Genomic DNA, 24,267 nt, shown 5'->3' with positions numbered 1-24,267 from the left:
TGCAATGCTGTCATTTGGACATAAACCCCTTTGATTCCTTATTTTTCGGATTCTTCCACACATGAACATGCACATCATTTCAACTTATTCAATGAATCAACAAAATATTGAAACCAATGTAACTATATGACCGCTTTAAAGCACACTATTGAAATTGCTCTGAAAGTGGATCCTGACCATCCCTTTACCATTTTGTCACCGTGTTTTCTGAGTGTCTGATGTGGAACTAAACAGGATTTGGACTATATGGACTTCAAGGCTAACTAGAATTGTAAGATGCACAGTGAACAGCAAAACCATAGAGGTTTCAGATGGATGGTCGTATTAAGCCGGCCATTACAGCATGCAGAATCACACCATCACTCTCACCTAACGGAATCTGTCACTCTTTCGTGAAGAATTATCCGTTCCTTTGACGTTATTTATCGAATGTCTCCTACATGCAAGGCATTGTGCTAAAAGCAGCGAGGAGTAGAAAGTCAAATCAGACAAGAGTTCTGCCTTCAAGGAGCTTCCAGTCTAGCAGGGAGACACTGGGCACAAACACCAAGAACAAAAACAGAGGTATACCATGATCACTGTGAGGGAGGCAGGGGAGGATGGGCACAGCTCTGAGCAGGGGCAGGAGGGGAGAGAGAGTGGCCGGAGGAGACAATCAGTCAGACTGAGCAATGTCCCACGCACAGTGCACATCCACAAACACCAACTTGTTTGGAAGAAAAGGAAAAGGAAAAAGGGTTCTAAAAGGTGTACGCACTCATCTCTTTAGCACCATTCTCTACCCAGTGCGTGGATTGTAAGTGGCAGAGGTAATGTAGACAGAATCCAATACAAATTTGATAGAAACAGAACACAGATTAACGTGTCCCTTTAGCTATGTAGTTTTACAACAGGGCACCAAAAACAGGAAAAGTCAGTAACATTCACTTGAGTTACAGACAGAACTAAATGATATGGCAGAGAAATCTGGACGCATCTCAGCAGAACGATAAGGAAATCAAGGTGGTGCTCCGCCCGGCAGCTCTGCCCTGCTGCTCTTAACACAACAGAAAGGTGGGGAACAAACAGCTTCCCACACTCCTGTTAGAAACTAATGAAACCTCTGAAAGGAAAGGCCATCACTAGATAGCCTGCACGATCTAGCAGTAAATGGCTAATCACATTCTGGCTTCTGTGCCCAAGTGTACCCACCATGGAACAGTCACAACAGAAGTATTAATATTGCCATTACTTCAGACTTGTTATATGCCAAGTGCTATTTTAAGTTTGCTGTACATAGTATTTCAGCATTTTCCCCAGTTTTGATGTTAAGCAAATACTATAAACATAAGAACTTACAGGTAGGTAAGCCATTGATTTAAGTAATTCCTTAATAAGAATGGCATCAGACAGATTATCGGAAGTGCCCCTCTCATATGTTCTATTAACAGTTCTCCTTACCATTCCCAAATATCTTAGGTCACATGACATGCATTTTTAGTCAATGAATAAATCAGTTTCTCCTTCTGGGTATGTGATTACCAGTATTAGGAAATAAGATATATTGCTTTGTGACGGTGTTGCTTTAATCTGAGTGATTTACTGGGCAATAAACACATAGGATTACTACTTAAATGTGAAGAATAACATTGTAGTGGCTAAAAAAAGCACTTCTGTCCAAAAAATCAAATTGTGAAGTATTCTCCTCTTTCCTTAAAAAGTAAATGATCACAATAAAACAAGCTTTTAATAACCTCCCCCCCCCCAACGAAGAAAGTCATTTTGGCCTCGGTGAAAGAATAGAGGAAAATATTCTCTACCATCTCTTTAACTATATCTTTAAGAAATAAGTCCCAAATTTTTCATGTGAGGAAAAAGGTGAATTTTTGTTTAAATACTCAATTTTGAAATCACAAAATATCCCAAAAGAAACTATACATTGAGAATCTTAATTATTCTGAAAGGAGAATCAGGGAATTCTAGAGTTGAAAGGGACTTCGTAGGCAACATGATACTTCTTTCCATCATGAAGGTGCAGATGAGGTGATGGAATTTGGGAAACTAAACGACTTGCCCAAGTTTATTTGATGGCAAAAGCAGAGTTAGAGGTTAAACCTAAATCAAACCGCTTTGCATTACTGTATGATTCCCAAATATCCAACATAATTCATTACCAATGCAAAGAACTGTAAGATACCATATATTATTTGCATCTTCATCAATAAAAGATATTTAAAACCTATTTCCATACACTATGACCCTACCACCAATGCTAAAGCAACACATACAGATGTTACCAGCTGATCCAAAAATTAAATCAAAGAAAGGACAAAATAGCAAAAAAATAAAAAACAACTTCCAGTAATAAGCACTGTGTTAATACTAAAAATTTATACTGGAGAAAGAATATTAAAAGGAATGTGCAAGGCCACGCTGCTAACACACACACAAATATTTATGCTGCATGCCAAGTGGTAAATGTGGAGAGGGCTAAAGTTGGAAAACTTACCATTTTCATTTTCAATCATCATAGAAAAGAATCTGGGGGAAAATTTTGATGGAAAGCATATGTGTATGGCCTGAAAGTATCACCCCTCAGTTGGCTTATGAATTGCAAGAGAGAAAGTCATAACTGTGGTGGCAATATCAGGCAACGCCTGGACTAGATGATTAAAGTTAACGTCACAGTCAAGCCTGCACATCTTATGGCCTGAGAGGACACGACACCGCCAGGGCTGTGTTCTGGCCTGGTATGCAAAACCTGACCTGCACCCCAGGGAAAGAGCAGACAAACATGAAAAATATTCCCTTGAAAAATAACCCAGCAAAAAAAATTCTTCCTAAACTTTGATGTCGTAAAAGACAAAGAAAGGCTGTGAAAAGATTCCAGATTGGAGGGGACTAATGGAATGGGCAATTAAATGCAATACATGACCCTAGGCTGGATCCTACAATGGAGCAAGAGAAATGCTATAAAGATCATTAATGAGTCCATTGATAAAACTGAAATACAGAGGGCAGAGCAGAGGATAGGACTACAAGTCATAAATTTACTCAAGTAGATAAATGTCATGACAAATGGCTATGATATATACGTTACCCTCAAATAGTTCATAAACGTGTGTGGATATGTTATACACATACATATATATATACATACACACACACAGAAAATAAATTGGGCAAGATATTAATTATTGAAATCTAGATAACGAATACACGGGTGTTTTATTTTTAATTTTTATTTAATTTTTATTTTTTTGGTTAGAGAAACAGAATCTGACTCTGTCACCCAGGCTGGAGTGCAGTGGACCATTCGTAGCTCATTGTAACCTCGACCTCCTGGGCTCAAGCAATCTCCTGTCTCAGCCTCTCAAGTAGCTGAGACCACAGAATCACCCTATTATGCCCACCTAATTTTTAAACTTTTTATAAAGACAGGAATCTTGCTATGTTCCTCAGGCTGGTCTGGAACTCTGGCCGCAAGTGATACCCCTGCCTTCCACCCTGCTAGGATTACGGGCATGAGCCCTAAAAACATTTTCACTTCTCTTGGGTGAAGGATGGAGACGTGGCAAAATTAAGAGAAATGCTCCAAATTTGGGGTGGAGAGGTGGAAATTAATCACACTGAAAGCATGAAATTTCACATCGCCAAATCTGTGCTTAACGTCACATATGTGAATTTAAATCTAATTAAACTCAATAAACTGAAGCAGTTCCTAGAGAGGTAGGGAGGCAGTAAGATACTGCAATCCCCACCTGCGCTATGTGCCAGAGGACACTCACCAGGGTGGCCGTGAGCGAGGGCGCTGACTGGCCCAGGGCCTGGCTGCGCATGCGCACGAGGTTGGACGTCTCCGCCGAGGCTGGCCAGGCCTGTCCCGCCACTGGGTTTGGAAGGAGGTACCTCCCTGTTGGGATTAAAGAGAATACAATGTTAAGTGGCAGGCCCTAGTGCCACAGCAAGGGGAATTGCCAACCTTCCTGTTATCCTTCTTCAGTTTTATTCCTGCCGTTCTTAGAGATAACATTTATTAATGGCAACCAGAGAGAAAGTGTTCCTATTAAGTCAGGAGATCCAGTGGGCAGTTCTGGCCCGGTCTTCCCACATACACCCAACTTGACCTACTCATCCCCTACAGTTATGTGGCTTCATCAGGGTAGGGTGAAGTGCATATTTTACATATATGTGTGTGTGTTGTATACATTAAAGCATTCTTAGCATCACAGAAATAAACATGTGCATTTTAAACATTCTTTGAAAAAAAATCTTAACTTGCAAAGTGAGCTAGGAATCAATTAGAAAATCATCTACAAAGTGGAGACTATGACCAAGGAAAAGGAAGTGAAGTTCTTTCAAGGTGAAATGGGGCTGGAGCCTCTTCTCACCTTCACCCTTGCCTCTCTCCCTCAAGTGCAGGTGGCCATCCAACCGTGTCTGCAGGATACATAATCGGATCTATTTGCATAAATCAGGACATCAATGTCAATCTAGGTTCACTGAGCAATTTCCATCAACCTTGAACTCTAATATATACATTTATGCTTTTAAAAGTCAAACAGCTGAACCAATTCACTCTGTTACTTCCTTCATACATGGACTCAACTAGTATCAACACACAAGAAATGAGGCTTTTTGACTTCAGGAAAGTACACATGGATGTGAATAGTCATATAGTAATGAAGGACCCTAAAAGCAGAGACCATATTTGATTTTTATCTGCTTGTCTTTTATGCTAGCACAATGCCTGGTCATCAAATATTTATTAAATGGTAAAAGGACAAGTGGACATTTTCTTCCCAGAAAACACACAGAGACAATGAAAAGACAGCAAGGAACTCATAGAATCATTTGAGGGCCATGCGTGGAGACTTCAGCTTATTCCTTTCCAGAATTAAAAGACATTACATGCAGAGGAGTCCAAACTGGCCCATGAACCACATGAAAATTACACGAGCATGTTTTTGCTTATCTGTGGTGGCAGATGTTATAAAAATTATGCACAGATTTCCCCCCCACACACACCTACTCATCAGCTAGTGTTTGTGTATTTAATGTATGGCCCAAGACAACTCTTTTCCCAATGTGGTGCAGAGAAGCCAAAAGGTTGCACACTCCTGTGAACGTGTGTAGCTGGTAGCCCTGAAACAAAGTCAAAATCTGTTCCTTGTTCTACCCTTAGGAGTGCACTTCACAAGCACATCATACTAGTTAGTAACTGCTGCAGTATACTAACTAGTTTACCATTCCCATACATGCTAACTACCAGCACTACCAAACACAGGGGCTAGGGGCATTTCCTCTCAGTTGTCCATGTTAAGAGGTCCACTGCTTTATTTAATCCAAGTGCTTTCAGAAAATTATATTTTAGTTGCTGAGGAAAAAAATGGCTTCTTATTCGACCAAGAGTGCTCTTTCACTCTCTTATTATGTAGTGAAAGCATAGACTCTGGAAAAAAACTAGATCAGCTTTTGAGATCTTGTAGCTGAAGACACTGGGGAAGTAAATTAGTCACCTCTCTCGGCCTTGGTTTTTCCATGTCTGAAACAGGAATGGATAGAATAGACTATGTACAGTTATCGAGGGGATTAGAAGATCTTATAAATACTCAATAAATGTTAGCTGTTTAGCCACAATAGCAGTAAAATTGAAAAGTTTCCTTTTTACTTGGGATGAGTTTCTTTTCATTTGTAAGAAGAAAATATAAATATATACCAAGGAACAAAAATCACCTATGATAAACCAGAGAAAAACCACTATCAATACTTTAAGTGATTTTCTTCCAGAGTTTCTTTCTATATATTTTCTTGCAAAAATAGGATTACAGTGATTTTTGTCACCTGCTCCCTGCCCATCCCACATAATAGATTATGATCTTTTCTAAGTAGTTAAATATAACAAATGTTATTTAAAACAAACACTAGCACTGAAAATAAAATATATTCAGCTTTTGTGGTTCTAATTATCATTTCAAAAAAATCAAACATATTTTTGTACAAGGAATGTTACATTTAAAGTCTAAAATCTTTTTTTTTCCTTGCCTTATTCTGAAATATAAACTAAAAGGTAAACTAAGAAGGGCTTGTAAAACATACCTCCCCTGAGGCCCCAAAGCAGGAGATTAATGAAGAAGGTCCGGAAAAGTGTAGACTACATTTAGGAACGCACTATTAGTATTACATGAATAAATAATTTAACTCAGTCTTTGAAGGATATTAAAAATATACCAATCTAAAAAAAAATTAAATATAATATACCAACCTTCATTAATATGGATCCACAGGGGTTCCCCCCCATGTCTTTTTCTATATTTTAAGTTTTATATTTTCTTTGTGTTTGGAAAAGAGATATGATAGAAGGTATAAAAGATACATGATATCAAGGTCTATCTGACGAACAGAATCTATTCTGGCCTCACTGCTGTTCTACCCTACATGCTTCATTTTAAAGAAAACTTAAGGATAGATATGAAAATTTAATAATGGAAAAATTTAAAGGCCAAGTATTAAATATTTTTGTTCACTTAAGAATTCTAAGTAAAAAAGTCTTTTTTTTTTCCTTTAATAGAAAACAATTATTAGACTGTTTCCCTGTAACTCCAGGATGTGAGGACACAGGTTTGTTTACTTCGGTATTCCTAAGACTGACACTTGATAAAGGTTCAATGTTTGTTGACTAAAATGCATGCAGTTAAGCTATACTATGTGAACATTACTTGATCAAATCCAAACAAAAAGAATACTACTGAACAGATCATTTTCTTAAATTTCATTTATAAGTATAGCATAGTAGCTAAAATACATTAAGGCCCTATTATATGCCAGACACTACAGCATCCTAATTACACCATGAGGTAGATATTACCACCTTTGTTTTAACTCTATTATTTTCTGTTGGGTGGGTTGTTTTATTTTATTTTTTGCAACAGAGTCTCACTTTGTCACCCTCAGTAGAGTGCTATGGCATCATAGTTCACAGCAACCTCAAACTCTTAGGCTCAGAACTTCTTCTTCCCTCAACCTCCTCAGTAGTTAGGATTACAGATGCCCACCACAACACTCAGCTATTTTTGTTTTATTTTTTGAGACAGGGTCTAGCTCTTGCTCAGGCTGATCTTAAACTCCAGAGTGCAAGCAACCCACCTTCCTTGGCCTCCCAGAGTGCTAGGATTACAGGCATGAGCCCCCATGCCTGGTCCCATCTTCCTTTTAAATCCAGAGAGGTTACATAATAGGCAAACACACATAGTTAAATAAGTGGGCAAAACAGGATACTGACTCCAAAGCCCAATCTACCAGAAGAAAATATTCATCACATATGCTCAGGCTAAAAAAAAGTGATAAGGCTCGGGGCCTGTGGCTCAAGTGGCTAAGGCGCCAGCCACATACACCTAAGGTGGCGGGTTCGAATCCCCAGCCCGGGCCTGACAAACAACAATGATGGCTGCAACCAAAAAATGGCCAGGCGTTGTGGCGGGCGCCTGTAGTCCCAGCTACTTGGGAGGCTGAGGCAGGAGACTCGCTTGAGCCCAGGAGTTGGAGGTTGCTGTGAGCATGATGCCATGGCACTCTACCCAGGGAGATAGCTTGAGGCTCCGTCTCAAAAAAAAAAAAAAAAGTGATAAATTAATATAGGATGATTCTATGTTTAGAAGAATACATATTATATAGAGAAACAGAAAATCGGGCAGCACCTGTGGCTCAGTGAGTAGGGCGCTGGCCCCATATACCGAGGGTGGCAGGTTGGAACCTGGCCTCGGCCAAACTGCAACAAAAAATAGCCGGGCGTCTGTAGTCCCAGCTACTCAGGAGGCTGAGGCAAGAGAACTGTCTAAGCCCAAAAGCTGGAGATTGCTGTGAGCTGTGATGCCACAGCACCCTACTGAGAGCAACAAAGTGAGACTCTGTCTCTAAAAAAAAAAAGAGAGAGAGAGAAATAGAAAATCATCTGGAAAAATGGGAACAGAGTGATTCAAACCCCAGGCTTAGAATCAGACAAACTTGTACCTGTAACCCACTTCTTACTAGTCTGACCTCAAATTTCCATCTCTAAAATGGGGATAATACCTTACAAGATAGCAGATAAGGTGAAAGGAGATAATACAGTTACATCTCTCAGTCTAGGACATGGAAAGCAGTCAACACACGTCACTATTCACTTCCTCTGAGACCTGAATCTTCCACCACTGCCATAGTGACAGGATAAAACATGGTAACTGGGTTCTTACGCTGGGCCACAAGAAATAAAGAAAAATACTAAATACTATTAAAATAATTGCTATTTCTTAGAAGTGATAAACAACAAATCCAGAGTTGTAGTAATGTCTGGCAGAACAAATGGGGGGTAGGTACAGGGAGAAAGACGCTACATTTGTTCAGAATTTGTTATTCTAAAGATTACCTGCAGGGAATAGTGGATCTGCTAGTTCAACTTAAAAGTTTAAATGAAGAATTCAGTTTTTGACCTGTAGCTTTAATAAATTTAACACTAAATGTTTAAATGTATCTGAAGAATGCAGCAAATATTAACCTTTGATAAAGTTTGCTGGTAGGAACATGGGGTTGAACTGAATAACTCTCTATTTTTTTATAAATGACATTTTATAATATGCTTTTAATGATTCCTACAGCAAAAAAATGTGTTCTGTATTCTAACATGGCAAACTAGCCAGGAACACGTTCCTTCCATGCCTCAAAATGGCAGCTTCTAAGGCCCAGGTCAGGCATCCTCTGGGATGCGGGGAATGCTGGGGACACACCAAAGGTCCTGGGTGGGGACTCAAGGAGCTGGGGGGATGGCGGCGAAGAGGAACCAGGAGGAACTTCGTCATCGTGCCAGCATTGAAGCCACAGCAGCCATGATTAGGAAAAGCTCTTTCTCTTCCAGAGGGAGGATGGAATGAAAGCAGTGATAAACAGTTCCTGGATCAGTCCTCAGTGCCGGAAACTCAAATGAAAGGATCCTGGCTCAGTGAGACCAGGCACGGTTCAGTGTGAAGTCAGACACTGGGCACAATCCGGAACCAGTGCTGGGGAGCACAGAGAAGCGAAACCAGGACCACACCCCTTTTCTCCATTCACTCCAAGCTGTACTTTGAACACTTCAGTTTTGTTAAATCTCACAGGGCAATCAAAATATAAGCACAAGAACACTGGTCACAAGACATGCATGTCATCTGGCTCTCTGAAATCACTCAACTTGACACCATTGCACATATTTCATTTGTTACTATCTCTTGTAACTATCCAGTCTTGGTAACAAGATGGAAGATAACCCTTTAGGTCCTTACTTAGCTCAACAGCCTAACCATAAAAATGACCCTTAGACATTCACTAACTGATTGGCCCATATTCTTATCTTACAGTCTCTTCAAACCCAACAGGACGTGAAGGTCCTTGGCAATGGTAAAAATTAATTGCTTCAGTTGTCAACCGACTTCAATGTCAGACTATTGAATACCAACTGTGAACCCCAAAGCTGACTCCATCACTTATATTATGAACTTCTCAAGTCTCAGGTTCCTCAGCTATAAATCAGGGGTATGCTTAACAGAGTTGTTGTAAAATCTAAACTAAATTACAGAATGGACACTCAAATATAAGCTTAAAAAAATGAATACAAAGAGCTACTTACTCAACACACATCAGATTATAAAGTGAGCAAGAAAGAAAATTGTGTTAGACCAGTCCAAAAATAAATTAGGAAGCATTTCTGTACATATGCAGTGAAATGTTTATAAGGCTACGATGAGTTTTAGATGTCATTATTCTTACACAGGTCTTATCCTGAGGAATCACGTGAATATTACAAATTGGAGGGGCTGTTAGCACAACACATGGGATGTTTTATTCCTGCCTAGACCCCCATTAGAGTTAATAGGGAAAAAAGGACAACAGATGGATTTAAGGGAGTCATTAAAAGGCACTATCATAGTGCCACACTTGGTAGTGATTACATGAAACTTTATATAAATTCGCTTTCTGATGACTACCAAGAGCCTCGAAAAAGTGTGTTGCTGTTGTAGTCATGCATCATTTGCTGCCTACAATTTAAGAAAATTAGCATCTGTCAATGGCATTATTCAGCTGCATAGGGTGGAAATTAATGAATAATACCATTTCCAATTTGTAGGAGAGGTGGGCTTGCCTAGCAATCTGGCTGCTCTATTTTAGTACTGAATTGAGTGTATTGTTATAACTGGAATTTTGATCAGCTCTATGCTCTTTGGAAACATGTTTCTAAAATCCTACATAAGCATATTTATCCTAATAATCATAAATAATGTACTTATTAAAATATCATACCTTCTACTGACATAACTAGAAATTTAGAGGCAATGGAAGTCTATGCTAAATCTGGAATCAGTTGGTCAGAATGAAACAATAACTTGTTAGTTTTCAACCACAGATGTAAGGATTGTTTGAATGGAGTTTGATATTGGTTACTGTTACTCTTTTAGCCATGGGACCTCTACTTACATTGAGAAGTTTTATAGCATTTTATACATAAGATTACTGAGCCTAGACCCCAGTTGTGCCTTAGTTCTACTGAGGATACATATGACCCTTCCTGGAATGCCTTTTCTTTTGTTTCTATACCGAATTCCAAGAAACGAGAAGAACTTCATAAACGCATATTTTTGAACGTGCATTTTCAAAGCACTTCAAAGCTGGAAGTATCCCACTGAAGTGGGAAAATAGTAAGTGAGTAATAATTCGAGCAGAATGGCTATAGAGAGGATTAAATATAGCCTGTGGAGATCTACTTGATCATTGGGGAATAATGGTACCTGAGTAGATTTCAAAGCTTCCATTAAAAAAGTTCCATCTCACCTGAAGTACAACTTAGATTTGGTAGTCCATACTCTTCCACTTGGACTGCAAGCAGAACATCAAGGGGAAAATAAGACCCAATAACTATGTAACAAAGCACTCTTTCAATGGGTGCTCAGTCACACATGAGAACTCTGAAAAAGTCTGTTCATCCCTCCAAAGTACCAAACAGGAACAAAGGGATGCTGAGGTGGCCCGTGTGTTACTATCAAGGGTCGGGATGAGGTAGGAGAGGCATGTCAGGGAGAGAGGAAGAACAGGGGCAGCATCACAGAGGCTACAGGGATAGGAACAAATACAGCAGTGGTGCCATGAGCAGGCAGATGAGGCCAAATGCTCTGTGTGTGGGCTTATTCTATATCTTACAGATACTTGGCTAATAGGTTTTAGCTAGCAGCCTGCTGCTCACTTGACCATCTACTGAAGCTCTCACAGCAGCTCCCAGAAAGCGCACACCTGCCACTGACCTGAAAGGAGAGGCATCCCCAACACTTCACCTTCTAGTAAAGGCTCCCCTGCTGAATCTCACTGAAGGCAAGGGTGCAAACATGTTCACAGCAGCACTATTCACAACAGTCGCAAGCAACTCAAGCGCTCATGGAGGGATGGACGGATATGCAAAATGTGATACATACACACAGCAGACTGTCACTCAGCCTGAGAAGGGAAAGTCTGAGTCAGGCTACAACACGGATGAACCTTGAAGACATTAAGCCAAATGAAATAAGCCAGTCACCAAGGTCGAATGCTGTATGACGCCGTTTGAAGGTACCTGGAATCGTCAAACTCACGGAGACAGAAAGTACAACAGTGGTTTCCAGAGGCTGGAGGAGGAAGAAAGGAAAGTCCTTAATTAAATGGGCACAGAGCTTCAGTCTGGGATGATGGAAAAGTCCTGCAGATGAAGGGTGCTGATGGTTTTACTTAATGTGACTAACTTGTGTTTGTAAAAATGGTTAAAATGGTAAAAATTTTGTTATGTATACTTTTACCACAATGAAAGAAAAAAAACCCTCCCATGTTCAGCCCAAATCACTGGATCTTAGAGTGGAAAATACAAGGAGATCTTTTTCGTTGTCCAAAACGAGGTAACCACATTAACTGTATCAGCACCTGCTCTTGCAAACTGCATTTAGCAACGTAAGCCATTCCAGTCATTTGTAAGTCAGGGGAAGTGAGTTTTGAAAGAACCCACTGAACTTTGGGAATGAAACAGGGGTAGAGACCATGATAAGTCACTCGCTGAATCTGGTTCGAATCCATGACTCAGCAGCCAATGCCTCAACTCCATCTTCACCCAGAGATTCTTCTTCTATGCCCCATTGCTCACTCCTAAACATTTGTTCCCTCGCCACGCGGCTCTCGTCCTCACGGGCAATTACAGCCTCCCTTTATCCATCTTCAGCTGTGCTACTGCAACAGAGACATAGTTGCTTTCATCTTCCCACTCACATGGGTGACTGACTTCCAATTTCTTGTCCTCACTGCAAAAGAATGACTGTACTAGATAGCATCAACAACGCTGCTAAATCATTCCTAATGGCATAAGTAAATACAATTTGAGAAGCCAAGAGACCTGTGACCAGAGAGTGCAGAAGTTCACTGCCTCCTATACTGAATTGCTATTCTAGCCTTGAAAACAAAAAGCGGGGTGTGCTTACTCACACAAGAGAAGTCCAAAGTGGAACCTTAACCCTAAGATCTTAGACATCACTGCCTACTAGCCAGTGGTCTCAAATTGGTGAGGGACTGAAATTGGAGAGCACGTGTCTCTTAGAAGGCTAGTAGAGAAGGGTGACATTGTGCAGTAACGACGTCTTAATCAAATTAACCGTCTGTTTTGCTACAAGACTCAATTTTTTTTTTCTAAACTCTTGTTTTGCCACTAGACTCAAATCTATCACAGATGCTCAATTTTACTCTTTAGAAGAATATCATCACTAATATTCTATATTTAACACAAAAAGGCATGGCAACACCATTAATTACAAGAGCCTGGCAGAGTCAGAGGAAGGCTTTAAGAGGAGGTTCATAGCAAGGGGGGCAGGACTCAGAAGTTAACGGTTTCTTTTGGGTATGCCTGGACAGACTGGGTACCTGACGAGTGTTTTAAGGGTTCACTAAACCACGACTCCACAGTGTGAGAGCACTAGGGACCGGTGAAAACTAACAGGACACATATCTCTACAATACAGAAGTCAAAGCCTTCACACAAACCATGAGACTACGGAGCAGAACCTCAAGCTGTCACTGCCACTGTCAACCACAGCTGCAGTTTTAAATCAAAAACAACTTCTGGTGTGGGTAATATGGCAAGGAGAATCAAAGGCACAGTGGTCTTTTCAACCTTAGTAACAGAGAGCCACCCTGCTACTCTTGCCATTTAATAATAAAAGGCAAAAATGCCAACATGCAGTACATTTTCAAATGGAAATGATTCAAAGTCACACTTACAGAGAAAAATACGTGGCCTTTCTTTTGCTTTTTCTTAACTTACTCATAAAGAAACAGTATTTCTTCTATTTACCAAGATTACTGCTCTCAGTCAAATTCTAATAAGGACACATATTAGGATCAAGTATTATAATGCACCTGCTAGCGCTTGGTGGGCTATAATGTTTTTCTCATTACCAACTACATCACTGCCTCTTGGTGTATGTATACAACACCAGCAAATTCTCTTGTTCGGCAAGGAGACCAGCTCTGGCCACCAACTCCCTATTGCCTAGACCAGGGGTCGGGTCCTCAAACTTTTTAAACAGGGGGCCAGTTCACTGTCCCTCAGACTGCTGGAGAGCCGGACTGCGACCCCAGGACGAGTCGGCTGCTAAGCAGGACAGGCAGCGGCGGCAAAAACACCCAGCGGGCTGGATAAATGTCCTAGGTGGGCCACATGTGGCCTGTGGGCCATAGATTGAGGACACCTGGCCTAGATTATCAAGGCAGTCACTCTTCAGGTGATACTTATCTGGATTTAAAATTCTTACCAAAAAATAAGTAATGGCTTGGCCCTAACCTCCAGTTGCATAAACCAAAGGCTAATGTGGCAACTTAAAATTGAGTTTGTAAGGAAGTGTTAATAGAGCCTACTCTAATGAGAACACAGCATCAAGACTCTGACCCTAAACAACGTTGCTTGGAATGTCTGTCTGTCTGCCTGAAGGAGACCCCAGTGAGCTGGGTGGTGGCAGTGTCTGAGTGAGGCTGGGCAGAGGTCAGGGTTAACATCTGCAATCTGGCCTGCCTCAATTCACGTATTGAAATATAATTCAGTAGAATGAATTGCTAGACGTGTCTAAACCCCCTGGGAAATGACAGATATTGATGAATGCTGCTGGCAAGATATATGGAAGGAAATGGCAAATAAATAGAACCATTTTTTCTCCGAGTCATTTTGTGGATATGTGGGGCAGCTGTTAAGCTACTTGTCAGAGCCGTCAGGTTGTCCTCCTCTTCCTCACGCCTCCCGCCTTCCTAAAACCTCCCTGAGGACCAGGACCTTGCCCTCTTTAAAATAATAACCAAATGAGTAAGAGTCATCTCCTTCTTCTCCCTATGATACTCTGACTTCTCAACCCCATTGGCACAATCCTTTCCAAACTTGCACTCCCTCTAAATGTGTCCACTGCACCTTCCAATCCTGAAAAGACCCTAAAATTTCTAAATTCACGAAATCAAACTGTTGATTTCAAGCCCATCATCACTGGGCCACAGGCATGAAATTCAAATCCTGAATTCAAACCCTGACTACTATCATGTAGTAGCTATGTGAACTTGGTCAGGCTTCCTACCCTCCTAAAGCCTCAGTTCACATAAACATTCTGTAAAACAATGGTGATTGAGAATTAATTCAGAATGTAAATACAGAGCCTACCCTACCACTGGAAAATAGAAAGCCTATAATCCTCCTCCTTCTACTGCTAAATAGCTCTTCCTGGCAAGGGTCTCCCTCCTGGGTGTCATCCTCAGATCAGATCAAATTCTCTCAAGCACTGGGTACTTTGGGATACCTGTTTTTTGCTCTTGATCCACCAGGTAGACTCAGGAGCACAGAGTGGGGAAGGAATCAGACGCAGGCCACATCCTGGCTTCACCATTTCTTAGCTACAGAGTTGAATAAATTACTTTTCCTCTCCGAGTTTCCATTTCCTCACCTCGGTGATGATGATAGCAGGTAACACACGTCAAGAGCCAAGCACAGTGCTGAACCTGCAGTTTGTGGTGGTCCAGGCCCCCTGCAGGACATTTTACCCATTTGGCACCACTGGCAATGAATCCAGCACTAGAGGTGCAAACAGCCTTACCTTCTCCTACTGCCCCCACCTGTTTCTGTGTGGGGTGGGCTGTACAGAGTGCCATTTATTTCTACGCACAAAACACTCTCCTATATTGTAAACTCAGCATTGACTGACTGCATCCCAGCTGGCTTTGCAGCCCCTCATCACACCTAGCACACATCTCACATGTGGAAAACACTGGGCTTTTACAGCATCAGATACTTTGTTCATATTGATTTTCCATTCTGTCTCTCATTAGTTCTCCCAGGGATCATATTTTCCCATTATTTAGTTCCCCATTACCTAGAATACGCAAACTTAGTTCAGCTATTTGTTTTATAATAATGATAATGAAAAAGATTCCTAGGCTTTAAACTTGATATGGAAGAGATTGTGTCACTTCTGGGTTTGATTTTGTCTTCTAAAAACCATCTCCAAAGGAGTCTACCACCTCCACAATATAACATATATATTTTCAAAGTAGGCAGGTTAACCTCAATATACTAGAGGACAACTTATACACATATCTTACTTTGCAAAGACTTTATGAATCCCACTCAATAACACTCTTTTGCACACCCAGATGCTTTGATCGATGAACCCAGATGTCACTGGCAGCCCTGCGATGCTAAACATTTCTGACAGCTGCCCTACATCTAAACAGTTCTGACAAAGGCCGTGGAGGAATTAGGGACCAGGAGTTTTACAAAAGAAACAAAAAGCAGGGAAAAAATAAATTCCATATTGCAATCTAAGCAGAAATTTCCAGACAAGTCCAAATCTCCTAACATGTTCTCTATTTTTACAAGGAAATGTCTATATACAGACTAATTCACACTATCAAGTATTTCCACATATATTTCCATGGATTAGTCTCTAGTTCTATGCTGAATCTATTCCAGTAGATTTCAAATTCTTCTCCTCCTCCTCAATAACAATGTCTGTGTATGCTGCCTAACGAAGGTTTTTGTCTTAAAAAATGCTCGTTAATACTGAACAATGAATAAGCAAAAAAAATCTACACTATAACCATAATATATTCCTTCAAAAATACCACATAGCAGATCTCCAGTGCCTCCAAATGGCCCTAATTCTGGAATGAGAGATCTCAGTCAGGCATTGTTTAGGCTCCTGCCTCTTCCCTTACTAAGAGAGTGATGCTCCCTCTAGCTGAATTCAAAACAAGAGGATCTAGGAACTAACCCCATACCTGAATTAAATCTTAACAAATCTCTAAGTGCTTTACAAAATATAACAATGCCCTTATTTTTAAGAAGAAATCAAAGGCAAGATTAACTTCACGAATGCCTTAGCACTGCTTTAAAATTAATGGCAGGTTTGTGGCTGGAAATCTGCCTTTTTATTTCTGGTCTGTCGTTTAGCCACTGACTACTTCTGAAAGCTTAGGCGACATTTAGTAACCCTGGGCTCCCAAGTCAGAGCCTCATGGTTTATAGCAACGGTTTTGCCAGGCTACTCAGCAGTCCTTTCAATCCAGGTGTGTTTATGGGGAAATCAGCGGGCTGAGGTGGGGGAAGGTAGTCATTTGGTTCCTCAAATCACCCTCCAAATGGTCCTCTCTCAAGCTTGAGAGCCTGAGAGCTTTCTTCTAGCCAGTCCATTAAATGTAGCTACTCTCCCATTATCGGAATCCACAGAAAGCACTGTTGACTACTGCAGGCCTCGTGATGTGCCACGTGCACACAGACTTGCACACACGCAGCCGACCGCATGTCAGATCCGCTCAGAGTCATGTGCAAAGACAGTCCTGGCTCCAATGTGACTAAGCAGATAAAGGGGAAAAACCCACAAGAAAAGGATGTAGAATTAATGCCTATGTGCAATACCTCTAAATTCCTGCCATTCACACCATGCAGGCCTCTATGAGACAACACTTCTGATAACATCTAGGTGCAGAACCATTCTAGCTTTACTGATAGGATGGCCAGACTGAGCAAACAAAAATACAGGAAGCCTAAATATATCTGAATTCAAATAAATCTGAATAGGTATGCTCCAAATACTGCATTAGGCATATAATTAAATTATTATTAGTTGTTTATGTGAATTGCAATTTAATTGAGTGCCCCATATTTCATTTGGTATCTGTATTAGGACCCAAAGAAAACTTCTCAAAGAATTTTTAAACTGGTAAAAGGGATGATAGGTAGTAAGTAATAGAAAGTAAAGTGATCTATCCTTTAAGAACAATAGAAGATGATATCACAGCAGAGAGAGAGAAGAGTCAGCTAAAGTAGCACAAAGGTATTTGGAATGGAATTTGAATGTCGGAAAAGGGCTTTAAAGATTATGTGCTTTATTTCTGTTTTTCCCACTTAAGGGAGGGGAGGAAGTAACAACACTCATCATGTTGGGGGTGTGCATGATGGGTTATTTCCCTCTATTTTTTATGTTATTTATATATATGTCTTATGCATATATAAATGTATATTTTCTATATAAAAATAAATATATATGTAATGATATATCATATGTATATACACATATATACATATGTATATACACATGTGTGTGTACATATCACTACAGCCAAAAGCCAGCAAAATAAGTCAAATTGAAACAAACAAAATGCTTTGCACTGAGATTCCTGGCAACCAAGGCAAAGACAAAAACAGTGGGTTATTCAGCTCCCATCAAAGAAAGAATTCAAATTTATCAGACCAATCTAAACCCTTGTTTCTAAGCTCAGAGAAATCTGTTTCAGAGGTTTTAATCAAAGGTCAATATACATAATTATCACTGCTGTTCAGCGTAACTTAGGACAGGAGTACTAGCCTGTACTACATTATTGGGACACTAAACAAAAACCAGGAGTGCAGGTGGTGCGGGTATGCACACATGCAGACACCAATGAATGCCCCCGTCTGTTGTTTAACATATGCATACGCCTTCATAGAGACCAGGAAGCTGCCAAATCTTTCTCAAAGTTGAATGTGGAGTAGCATTAATAATTTATGGTGAGCATCCTTTGTCTAAGTCAGTTTGTGCTGCTACACAAAATAACCTAAGACTTGCTTAATTTATAAAGTGCAGAAATTTATTTCTCACAGTTCTGGAGGCTGGAATTCAGCATTTGGTCTGACTAGGGTCTTCTTGCTGCACCTTACACAGCACAAGTTGGAATGACAAGCTCACCAAACACTGCTGCATGAAGTCTCTTTTTAAAAGGACCTTAGGCTCAGTGTCTATAGCTTAGTGGCTAGGGCGCCAGCCACATACAATGGAGCTAGCGGGTTCGAATCCAGCCCAGGCCACCAAACAACAATGACAACTACAACCAAAGAATAGCCAGGCCCTGTGGTGGGTGCCTGTAGTCCCAGCTACTTAGGAGGCTGAGGCAAGAGAATCGCATAAGCCCAAGAGTTTGAGGTTGCTGTGAGCGCGACACCACGGCACTCTACCCAGGGTAATATAGTAAGACTCAAATAAAATAAAATAAAATAAAAAGGACCTTAATCCCATTAACAAGTAGCAGCCCCAGTAGCCTGGTCACCTCTTACAGGCCCGCTTCTAAATACAATCAAATTGGCAACACTTGATTGTAGAGGAGACACATTGAGCATGAGTCCAGAAAGAAGGAAATGGGCATGTAAATGACATTGTTCTCTCTTTCACAAGTTCTATCCTCTCCCCTCTGTGAGCAAGTCAGCAATGAGTTAAAAGCAAGGAGGGGACTTACCCTCCACTCTTCCTTCAGGCCCTGGTGACACAGGGGCCTGAGACAGTACTGTCAAAGAGCAGAGAAATTACATGGCCGGGCAGACATGAGAAAATAAATTCCACCCTGACAATATGCGTAGATTAAGTACTTGAATGACAATGGAACATGACAATGACAGATGCAGGCTACCACCACTGAAGTCATTAATATATCAGAAACACTAATTTTTATAAATCTTTAAACTTCCCTCTCGGTGGCATTTGCATTTCTTCGCCTGTTCTTTTTCCTGTGGAGCTGACAGGAACTCAAGGTTATCAGTTTCCATCTGGGAAGTGAAAAAACAAAAATCTGCATCCCAGTAGCTTTGATTGGCCACTAATGCATTTTAAGCAAGAGACGGACGGCCTGGTGTGCTCAGTTTCAGAGGACCGTGACGGGACACTCACAAGCAGCTCCACTAGAGAAGCCGCACTGGAGAAAGTACAGGAACCACATGAACAGGGTTTGGGGCGAGGGCACAAAGACTAGAAAGTGAGTAGAGACTGACGTGCGACTAGATCTGGGCCTCAGAGCTCCACTTTCTGTCCCTGTCCTTACACCCTGAAGCAGCAGTGTAAGATGCCAAGGTGCCACCTCCACCTGCTCACTACCTTTAAACTCCCTTCTGCTGAGGGCAAGGATCCCATTCCCTTTCTCATCTACATCTCCTCTAATCACGGCAGCATCACACCCTGCTACCTTGCCTCTGCTCTCCAGAGGATCTCTGTGCAGTGCGAGTCTCAAATCTCAGCAGAAGAGCAGTTAGTGCCTCGTGGGGCACCACTCTGTAACTGCACTGCTACTTGACTGTCCAGTAAGAAAATGTCACCAGAAGAGCCCGTGACCTACACCCAGTTGTGTACTAGGGTTCCAAGGTGACATGAAATGGTAACACCCACCATGGCCTTACCTTCCCCAACTTCATCTCCTCCTCTCCAGTCACTTGAGGGCTGCTAAGTGTGAGATTCAATAGTTAATAAACATTGTGGCTTCCTCATAGATACCACAGACCCACAGGGAGCCAGACCTTCTCATCTCTTACAAGCTGCACATTTAAGGAATGAAGATGATAAGCCTGGCACATGCATGCTTTTCAGAACGTAAAGGTGCACAGTTCCCAAAGGATGGGAAACCCAGGCAGAGCCACGCCCAGGCTGTAGTCCATTCTCTATCAGAATGAGACAGACTTTCAGGGAAATAATGGGGGTAAGAGGGGGACAGCCAGTGGAAAGAAAACGTGATTATGCCTCTTCAAAAAGCTTAACACCTTAATAAAATGCAAAAAAAAAAAAAACCCACTTAAAATCAAATTCTTATTCTAAAAGAAGTTTTAAGTTTGTTTGTTTGTTTTTTTTAAGAGACAGAGTCTCACTTTATGCCCTTGGTAGAGTGCTGTGGCATCACAGCTCACAGCAACCTCCAGCTCTTGGGCTCAGGCGAAGAATAACTTAAGTTTTCATTATATATATCCAATAAACTCATTTTTCCCTCAGGAAGGACAAAAGTCTATTATTTATAGACTCACACGAGAACATAGATTATAAGTGATAGGGGGAACCTTTGTGGAACTTAATATTCTATACATTTTTGGCTTATTTCTGCATTAGTCTAATTGGTATACAGACCTTTCCTGAAAGTCTGTTTCATTCTGATAGAAATATATTTAAAATCATGCCAGCAAAACCCTTAAATGGCCAGCTGGCCAATCTCTTCTCTGGTGTATATGGAAGAATTTCACTTACTAGATTTGGTTGGCCATGTCCAACACCCCCAGCTGAAGGTCAAGGCCAACTTAGTGCGTAGATGATAATGGTTCAGTTGTGTCTCAATATTTTCCTGCCCTGGCAATCCTGACATTCTGTCTCAACAGTGAGTTAAAGCCCAAGTCACTTTCTGTTCTGCAAAAGGTGCTTCAAAAATCTAAAGAGAAACCCCCCCTGCTCTGGAAAACATCTCCTTAATGAATACTCAGGACTAAGTTTTAAGTCCTTCAAACCCTGTCGGGCAGAGAACTGTCCTATCTCTGAAGAGCCAGTTTTGCTGATCTAGTTTTGCTGATTCCAGCACTCTCTGGAGCTCACTGTATACATCAAAGTGAACAGCCCAGTCCCTCATCTGTATCTCCCTACCAAAGAAATGCATTTGAGTGTCAAGTCCTATTTAGCCTCTTTCCTTAATTAATTCTCCAATCACACCTTGCAAAATGCCTGAAGGAGAAATTTGTGCTTATGAGAGGCCACAGTCTGGCTGTGAACAAGGTGGTGGCCACTTGGCAGTTCCTAAGCACGAGGTGACCCAGGGCCTGAGAATCACCATGTGAGCCCGTTAGAAGGGCAATGGCTCATCAGTAGACCATCTGCATGGGAGACGAGGTACAGCAGAAGGCGCCTGACAGAGCCACTGGGAGGCAGCATCTGCCAGAGGAACTAGCTGACAGCTGTGTGTCCCATTAAGTCTTGGTCTCATGGGACTTTCCTACCCTGACAAGGAAAAACTGCAAACACAAAAATACACCAAAAACACCTAGACAGCAAACAAAACACCCAGGATATAAACTGACCTAGGTGCAGTGAAGACAATAAATGGTTTTCAAGGCTCCTTAAAATCACACACTCACACCAGGAAGATGTTAACATTGCCTCTTCATTGCCTGGTGAGACTCAGGGAAACAGGTAGAGGCATTCTCCAGCTTCATAAACTATTGTCAATGAACTACCCAATTTTATAAGTTCTAGAACAGAACACTGCACCAAATTAAAACAATTCCTGCCCTTGGTTATGTGCCTTCAACATTAGGAAATAGAAAACAAATAGAAGCAGGAAGTTTATAAGTGAGTAAAGCCTCTAGTGTGACTTGTGGATTTGCACACACCCCTGCCCCCATCGCTGACCAAGAACGAAGAACCCAAACTGAGATTGTCACAAGAGAGTAGCATGTACAAGAACTGTAAAGATCTTTGACCTTTCAAAGTTTCTTAGTGTGCCAAATTTCAAAATACATTCATGCACCAGTCAACAGACCACATGTAGCAGGGAAGTCCCATAAGCATATGATACTGTATCTTCACAGCCTCTGCTGTAGCCAGCTTTAGGTACCTGCATACCTACCACTGTGTTACAAATGCCTGCAGGAGCAGTGGGCCATACCTTCCAGTCCAGGTATGTACAGCCTACACTATGTAGCTCTGTGTATATACACTCTATGATGGCCACACAATAACAAAATCCCCCCCATGAAGTGACATGTGACCCAATTAATGTTTTACTCCTCTATCAGGGGCTGGTTAAGTCAAATCCAGCCCAGCCACCACTCGGTCCCCAGCCCTACCACGCACCCAAGTCCCAGCTTCTAGTCCACTTTCCAAGCAACCCCTGGAAGAATCCCAGCATGGGCACTGAAGCATCCTCTCATTCCCACAGCTCAGCTCCACCCTCCCACCCCTCTCGTGAGCGACCCTCATTCAGGCCTCTCTGTTATGTTCTGCGGGACCAAACCACCCAGCACATAAAAGCCCCTGGTATTCTATACAAACACATAGACAGGCTTCACTCTCAATTCACAGTCTCAGAACTTAAAAATGGGCTGTCAATGTTACCAAGAAGTCCTCCTATTTACAGCTGCCTCCCTGTTCTTCAAGACTATTTCATACTTTCTTCTCTCCTCAATTCCTATTTAACTCCCCGAACCCCATCAGGCGTCTCACTACGCACTGAGACAAGTGATGCCACTAAATCTATTAAACAACCTGCTTTTTTTGTTTTTTTGAGACTGAGTCTCACTTTATCGCCCTGGGTAGTATGCTGTGGTGTCACACAGCTCACAGCAACCTCCAACTCTTGGCTTAGGTGATTCTCTTGCCTCAGCCTCTGGAGTAGCTTGGACTACAGGCACCTGCCATAACGCCCAGCTAAAAAAGCTAATTTTTTTAAATCAGTGGTATGGAAAGGGACACTTTGTAAATCAAACCTACTCTGTAGTAACAGTAGATACAGATATCCTCAGGTAACTCCTCTCTACCCAGTTTCCCCTAACGGTAACATCTTAAACTACAGTGCCCGCTCAGGGCCAGGGTATTGACATGGATTCCGCCAAGGTGTAGGGCAGGCCCCTCAACACAAGGCTCTCAAGCTGCCCTTTGTCCCGCCTTGCCTACATTTCCCTCCCAAAACCTGGCAACCACTAATCAGTTCTACATTTCTATGACTCTGTCACATCAAGAACGTATGTACACAGAAGGTGACAAAAATATATATGCATTTTAAGAAAGGAAAAAGTATATTAAAATTGTAATAATGTATGCTGATAACATTTATCTCATATATCATATCTCTCATCTCTTGCAATTGCAGAAGTCAAATGTGATTTGAGTATTATAATTTTAATACAGCTTTTTCCATCTTAAAATGTGTACACACATTTTGGTACCCTCTGTATAAACGGACCTCTCTATATAACCTTGGGATTGACTCTTTGTCACTCAGCATGATTCTCTGGAGAGTTCCCCAGGCTGCCGTGGGTATCTGTAGTCCCTCCTTTGGATCGCTGAGTGGCGCACCATGCAGAGATGGACCTGCATTACCTGCTTCTCCTCCTCCCTCCTGCTGGAGTGGAGGAAGCGTCCCTCCGCCCAGGAAAGGCCAACCCTCTAATGTGTGCACTAGATTCCCCCACCCCATTCCTCCAAACGCCTCTTCAGTTATCATCTCTCTCATCAAAACCATCCTCAACACCTTTCAAACATGCTCTGTGACTCGTGCCCCAAGATGGCTCTGACCCCTCACGTCCTTCCAAATCACAGCTTTTATTTCTAAGCCCTTTCACAGCACAACTTCTCAAATGAGCCATCTCTCCTTCTATCTGTTGTGCCAGGTAACTTCAGGTGTCAATCTGACAGAACTGAGGGATGCCCACACAGCCAGTGAGCTCTGTTTCTGGGCATGTTTGGGAGGGTGTGGACCAGGAGAGAAGACCTGCCCTCCACGTGGGCGGGCACTGTCCAGAACAGAACAGCCAGAAGGAGGGGATGCTCCGCCTGCTCTCCCCCTTCCAGAGCAGGACACCTTTGCTCCTCCTGCCCTTGGACATTAGGCTGTAGGTTCTCTGGCCTTTGACTCTGACCCTTTACCAGCTGGGGCTCCCAGGCCTTGGGCCTCAGACGGGGGCTGCAATGTCAGTTTCCTGGTGTTCAGGCTTTTGGCCTTCAGCTGAGCCACACTACCCACTGTTCTGATTCCTGCATTTCTAGACAGCTGTCATGGGACTTCGCTTTATAATCACATGAGCGAATTCTCCATGGTAAACGCCCTTTAATACATAATACACACAAACACACCCCCTGCTGGTTCTGCGCCTCTGGAGAACCCTTCATCTATCCACACACAAGCCATCTCTAACCCTTCATCTATTCACACACAAGCCATCTCTAACTCTTCATCTATCCACACACAAGCCAT

General features: G+C 41.8%; 1 protein-coding gene across 1 annotated transcript in view; it reads right to left on the bottom strand.

Annotated features, from left to right (window-relative positions):
• Positions 1-655: 655 nt before the first annotated feature.
• LOC111723920 (microtubule-associated serine/threonine-protein kinase 4-like) overlaps positions 656-24,267 on the bottom strand; it is a 175,316-nt gene continuing 151,704 nt past the window's right edge. The window contains exons 3-4 of the mRNA XM_023510857.1: positions 3,768-3,892; positions 656-706 (exon numbers count right to left, since the gene is read on the bottom strand). Of these exons, the coding sequence (XP_023366625.1) occupies positions 656-706; positions 3,768-3,892 (176 nt within the window). The remainder of the gene's footprint in view (positions 707-3,767; positions 3,893-24,267) is intronic.

This window comes from Otolemur garnettii, unplaced genomic scaffold, assembly GCF_000181295.1.
Source record: "Otolemur garnettii isolate 467f Iridium unplaced genomic scaffold, OtoGar3 scaffold00017, whole genome shotgun sequence".
Classification (NCBI taxonomy): Eukaryota; Metazoa; Chordata; class Mammalia; order Primates; family Galagidae; genus Otolemur; species Otolemur garnettii.
Note: the sequence above shows the minus strand (reverse complement) of the source record. Positions and strands in the feature narration are given on the sequence as shown.